General features: G+C 43.4%; 1 protein-coding gene across 1 annotated transcript; it reads right to left on the bottom strand.

Annotated features, from left to right (window-relative positions):
* Window positions 1-1,689: 1,689 nt before the first annotated feature.
* On the bottom strand, window positions 1,690-3,800 carry LOC306990467 (E3 SUMO-protein ligase KIAA1586-like; the record flags this gene model as incomplete). The annotated part of the gene is made up of 2 exons (XM_079597343.1): window positions 1,690-2,718; window positions 2,772-3,800. The coding sequence occupies 2 exons, from the start codon at window positions 3,798-3,800 to the stop codon at window positions 1,690-1,692; spliced, it is 2,058 nt and encodes a 685-aa protein (XP_079453469.1).
* Window positions 3,801-6,641: the final 2,841 nt, after the last annotated feature.

Here is a 6,641-nt window from a genome sequence, read left to right as displayed (position 1 = left end):
CATTAGTGGAATTGCACTAGCATGGTTTAAATCATACTTCTCTGACCATTATCAGTTTGTAGCAGTAAATGAAGAGATGTCTTATCAATCACAAGTTCAGTATGGTGTACCACAAGGCTCAGTACTAGGACCGCTGCTGTTCACTCTGTATATGCTACCATTAGGAGATATCATTAGGAAACATGGAATTAGCTTTCACTGTTATGCCGACGATACTCAGCTGTATATTTCTTCAAAACCTAACGAAACCTACCAATTCACAAAATTAACGGAATGCATAGCTGATATAAAAAATTGGATGACTAGTAATTTCCTACTACTAAATTCAGAAAAAACAGAGATTCTAATTATTGGACAAAAAACTTCCACACGTAATAACCTAGAGTACTGTCTAACACTTGATGGCTGCTCTGTTAAGTCTTCGTCGTCAGTTAGGAACCTGGGTGTGCTCTTTGATACCAATCTTTCATTTGAAAGTCATGTGTCTAGTATCTGTAAAACCGCTTTCTTCCATCTTAAAAATATATCTAAATTACGTCATATGCTCTCAATGAATAATGCAGAACAATTAGTTCATGCGTTTATGACCTCAAGGCTAGATTATTGTAATGCTCTACTGGGTGGTTGCCCTGCACGCATAAACAAACTACAGCTGGTCCAAAACGCAGCAGCTCGAGTTCTTACCAGAACCAGGAAGTATGACCATATTAGCCCGTTCTGTCAACACTGCATTGGCTGCCTATTAAACATCGTATAAATTTTAAAATATTGCTGATCACTTACAAAGCACTAAATGGTTTAGCTCCACAGTACTTGAGCGAGCTCTTAACACATTATAGTCCTTCACGTCTACTGTGATCTTAAAATTCTGGCCAGTTAATAATACCTAGAATATCAAAATCGACTGCTGGCGGTAGATCCTTTTCCTATTTAGCACCAAAACTTTGGAACAGTCTTCCTAACATTGTCCGGGAATCAGACACACTCTGTCAGTTCAAATCTAGACTAAAAACACATCTCTTCGGCCTAGCATACACATAACACATTATAGACTTCTATAATTCAATGTTAGGTTGCATAGTTTAGAACAGCCGGGACCGGGAACACTTCCTGTAAATCCTGATGTACTTGGTACATCATAAGAAGGATGGCGTCTACGCTAATATTAGTCTCTCTGTCTATCCCGAGGTTTACCGCTGTACACCGGAACCAGGCCGGATCCAGATCTGATGAAGGACCAGCGCCAGGACACGACGACGGCGCTGACCTGAAGTGTCAACCAGTCCCTCCTCCTCTCCACTCCGACTTCAACCAACCGGAACTGGACAAATACTCTGATTCATTCTGAACTTCTGACCTGTAATGCTCCTGAATCATAATCATACACTGTTCACTCATTGGCCAGAGGAGAACTGGCCCCCGACTGAGCCTGGGTTCTCCCAAGGTTTTTTTCTCCATTCTGTTAACTGATGGAGTTTTGGTTCCTTGCCGCTGTTGCCTTACCTTCTGGCTTGCTTAGTTGGGGACATTTAATATTCAACAATATTATAGATCTGCCTTAAAGGTGGATGATGATGAAATTGTTTTTTGTATTATTTTCATGTTATCACTGTGAAGCTGCTTTGATACAATCTGTATTGTAAAAAGCACTACATAAATAAAGGTGACTTGACTTGACTATGCATCATACTAGGAAAACAGTCTGCCTTGATGACGGACTTCCGTCGTCTTTTTCTGCTTTCCTGTGGGAGCGTCATCTGCGGCATGTCGTCCCTCTTTTACCCACATTTCTGCGAATCTCCGGGCAGGGAAGTAGGCAACCCCTGGCTCATTTAAGGAGATGAACAGTAGGTTGTTCAGTGTGGAGACGTTTATCCGGTTTCTTTCGTCTGTGAGAATACGGTTCATGGCGCTGAATCCCCTTTCACACTCAGCTGTTGACACTGGGAGTGTGGAGACAGTGATGAGCACTTTGCGCAGATTGTCTCCTGTGATGCCATGCCACTTGAATTGGTGGAATTCCTTGAGGAGTATGGTACTGGTTGCAGCCTCAACAGCGAGAGTCTTCTGAATGGTGAGAAGTTTGTTGTCTCCATATAGGATGCGCTCGTCTTCATCAGATGGCCAATTTGACGGATTTAGAGCGGTTGCATCAGAAATAATTCCGTTGTCATCCAGTCTGCGCTCAATGTTGTCGGCCAGGGAAACGAACAGTCTTTCACGAAAGACCTCTGCCTTCCGATGATTACTGTCACTTGGCTGAGAAACATTTACTCCCTTGAAAGAGTGAAAACTTTCTAATTCCTCCTTCAGGCCTCTTGCATTCACACCATCTGCTTGCCGCATAGACCTCAGTGTTCTCAGTGCAACATCCACCTCAGCACTGGCACTGACAGCTGTGGCATCTCTCCTCTGCAGAAACAGGGACAAGGCTTGCAGGGTTTCCAGCGCATCTTTTATCAACGCCATCTCCACCAAAAAAAGCCACTGTGTCGTTTTACCATGAATGCCCCGACATTTGGCTCTTTCCACGGAAGATCTGGATTTGTCTTCCATCAACACTCCAAAGAGTTTGACCAAGGCTGGATAGCTTTGCCAGAGAGCCGTCACAGATGTGCAGGACGAGGACAGCCAGCGCACATCAAATACTCTTCCTATCCTGCGAGCGTGCATGCCCAGCCGGAAGCTGCAGACTCTAACTCTCTCATATGTTTTGGGCTTTGAGAGAAAAAAGAATAAAGAGAGTCAATGAACATCTGAAAATGGCTCGCCTCTGTAATGTGTTTCACAGCATCATGGACCGCAAGTTCTAACTTGTGGCTCATACAGTGAATGACGGTCAGGTTAGGGTTGATCTTCTCACGTAGGAGTGTGGCTGCTCCCTTGTATCGGCCCATCATAGCAGCGGCCCCATCTGTTGCAAAGCCAATAAGGCGGGTGCGCAACATAACTTCAGAGATGCCCTGTGTATAAAGGCTTTGGAGCAGGATGTCACAGATGGCCGATCCAGTGCACGACTGCAGCTCAACAAGTTGAAGGAAGAAGTTGCAGACCTCACCTTCATAGGGAATCCTAATGTAGATAATTAGGCATGGTTTGTTTGACACCGTTGTGCTCTCATCAATGAGAATACTGAACTTATCAGATGAGTTTTTGATAAAGTCCACAAGCTGAGTTCTCATTTTTTCTCCGATAAACATGAGCATATTACGATAAGCCTTGTCAGAATGCAGCATACATCCCAGGTTTACGCCATTCAGTTGTTGCAGTTCCACCAGCTGTGGCTGGATTTTGAATGAGAGGTTGTTTTGGCAGATAATATAGGCTGTACGTATGCAATTCTCAGTTACTTTTAAAGTCTTCTCATTGTGTTTTCTCCACAGAGCTGCACTGTTATCTACTGCCTTTTCAATTGCTGTCTCGCGTCTTCTCTGCAAAATTTCTATGCATTTGATGTGGGACTGACACTTTCCATGTCTGCTTATTTTGTCATTTAATTTTTTTGCAGACTTTGCTTTTATGCCATTAATAAATGCAGAGTCGATGTGAAGCCTCTCTTGTGTATATGGGCCTAAATCTCTAATGTCAGAGCAAGCTGTACACTGAACTGATCCGTCTGTGGTGACAGCAAGCCACTCTCGACCCTCTCTCCATTTAGCAAAGCGTCCCGGCTCAATGCAACCTCCAACAATAGCCTCAGAAACCGAATCATTAGCTTGTAAGTCTGGGTTGTATGGTCCTTGTTCATTTGAGTCATCCTGGGACAGTGAGTTCTGCTGACGCTGAAAGTTGCCGTCCATCCTACCTGTAGTAACATTCTCATTTGCAGTTTTAGGATTTTTTTGCGACGGTCCTGTAAAATATGATGATATGCTGCTCTGGACCCTTTTCATTGTTCCCAGCTAGCTAGCTAACGTTAGAGTTTTCGCACTGAAATATTACTTAAATATTTGTACTTGGTGACAATCCTGAAAAGCCGTACATGGATCAAAGCTAATGGACAGGATGAGATAAATTAGCCGCAATGTCATCTATTGTCTCAGAAGGCTAGTGCTGACAGTGGGTGGTCCATTTCGGATTTTATTGTTCTATCGCACTGACAGTTCACATTACACTACTTCTATCAGCCTCTGCTGAACCACGGATTGATTGTAAAGTTAAACCATCACAGTAGAAACAGTTTTACTGCTGCTGTTAAAGTAATAACGTTAACTTTACATCGCGATGCTGAGCTACAGTGAAATGATAGAAAAGACAGATGCATTCTCTGTGTTAGCAATTCGCCTCATTCGCACGAACTGGACGCGCGAATGAGGCTAATTCTCAGTGGTGTGACTGGGACAATAACTCTGCTTGTCATCATAGAAACAGATAATCAGATTGATATGTTTATTCCCACTTCAGTAATACTGAATATGCTGCCTTCCTTTTGACACACAGCTCCACTGCCCAGTGGACCTGCAACCGTCTCGCAAGTGTTGATAGGCTATTACTCGTGAGGTGTAATCAGATAGCACCATGGGTGGGACATTGAGCAAGTCTGCAGAGTGGCGATCACAGAGAGGCTGCGGCAGCTATATCAGAGCCAGACAAAGTAGCGCATTTTAAAATAAAATTGACTTTAATCAAACCACAGATCCGTGATAAGTTTTGTGATCCGTCTCGCCACTAGTGTAGTAGCACTATCACTTTGAGGGGGGGATAAATTTATCCCCACCGGGGATAAAAATAATTAAGCAGAGGCAGGGATACATTGACCAAAAAGGGGGAAATCCCACGCATCCCCCCGGCAAATCGCACCCTGTATATAGGCACATGGAATATTAGCATTTAGCTAACCCTTATTGCATCATTAACACGCGGTCGAACACACTATGAGCATAATCACATCTCTTACTACATTTAACCGTCACTTAACTCAATATTATCATCATATGACTGATTTATAGACAAATTAAACAACTCACATCAATTTTCGCTGGATTTAGAGCTTAAAGTCTCCCAGAGCAGCAACAACCATCTGCTCTCGTCAGATTCACGGAGGAAAAGGAAAATCTAGTACGCACTACTTTCCAAAGTCCCGCGATAGCGGAAGCTCACATGACGTCACTCAAAGCGCGATCTAATTGGAGGCCTTCCAAAGGAAGGTAATACTCATTGAACAATTTTATAATATTCATATTTATGTTTTTTTCACTTCTATATCATTAATAAATCCTTTTACAACGTATATGTGCTGTGTCAAAATCTTTCATTTAACTTGAAGTTTATTCTGTCCCTGCTAACACTTATTGGTAACCTGGGTTACACTTTCCCCCTCTAAATTCAGGCACGTCCTCGGGCCTGCTGGAGGTTGACATGTCACCACAGTGGGGAAAACTTCAGACATATTCAGGGACTGATCACTAATGGACGTGGATTCCTCCAAGGAAATGGTAAATGCAGAACTCAACCCTTGCAATAATGACTGAATAACTAGGGTCAAGGGATTTCCTAACTTGGGATACTGCAGCTTGTTAGGAGGCCGACAATGCCTTTTCGAACGTCTAGGGTCAGTAGCTCCTAAGTTCTCATCTGGCTCAGGGTACTCACTTGCAACATCTTGAGCAGATGAACTCATGTCGTTGAGCTGTTTTCCTTCAGTTACAGTGTCAAATAGATCTGATGACTCCAACACATCCTCACTAATGGGTGGTAACACCTCTGGGACTTCAATTTCCTTAGCACATTCCTTTCTGCAAGTCTCCACTTCAACTGTGTCTTCTTCTTGAACAGCGTCAGCCTCCACAGGATTGATTTCAGGTAAGTGATCTCCCACGTCATCATCTGGCTGAGTATCTGTGGTGTTTCCTTTTAATTTGATGTCAGGTAAGGTCTCTTTTCCCAGGTAAGTTTCATTCACAGGCTCCACCACGGAAGAATGTGACTCATGAGAATCCATTCCAGGTAAGTTCCTACAAGCTTAGGATGTTCTGGAGGAGGGGTAATGATCTTTGTACTGAACTCCAATCGACACATTGAATTTCCAACATAATTAGAGTCATCTTCTGATCCTGACTGACTGCTCTGATGCTCTTGATGAACCGCTTAATTTACAGAGTCGGATCTGGTTCTAGGCCTGCGATGAGGTTTCAAATTTGTTTCCTCAAGTTCATTCTCAGGTAAGAATCCACAAGGCAATAACAGATCGCGGTGTAACGTGCGGGTTGGTCCATCTTTCCCTTCTGGGCAAACTGTATAAACTGGCATGTCTCCTGCTTTCCTGACTACCACATAGATTTCAGATGCCCATCTGTCTGACAGCTTATGTTTCCCTCTCAATTTGACATTTCGCACAAGGACTCGATCACCTGGTTCAAGTGTAGAGGCAACTACATTTCTGTCAAAGCGCCTTTTGTTCTTTTCGGCCACTTTTGATGCATTGTGAGAAGCAATTCTGTAGCTTTCCTCTAATCGACTCCTTAGAGCTTTCACATAATGCGAATGAGAGTGTAAATGGGAGTTGGTATGAAGTCCAAAAGCAAGGTCGATTGGCAATCGAGGCTGCCTCCCAAACATTAACTCATATGGCGAGTATCCAGTTACATCGCTCCTGGTATAGTGGAATGCATGCACCAATGGTCTGACGTGATCTTTCCAAT

Source organism: Phoxinus phoxinus (genome assembly GCF_949152265.1).
Source record: "Phoxinus phoxinus genome assembly, chromosome: 22".
Lineage (NCBI taxonomy): Eukaryota > Metazoa > Chordata > Actinopteri > Cypriniformes > Leuciscidae > Phoxinus > Phoxinus phoxinus.
This window is presented reverse-complemented; position numbering and strand designations above follow the sequence as displayed.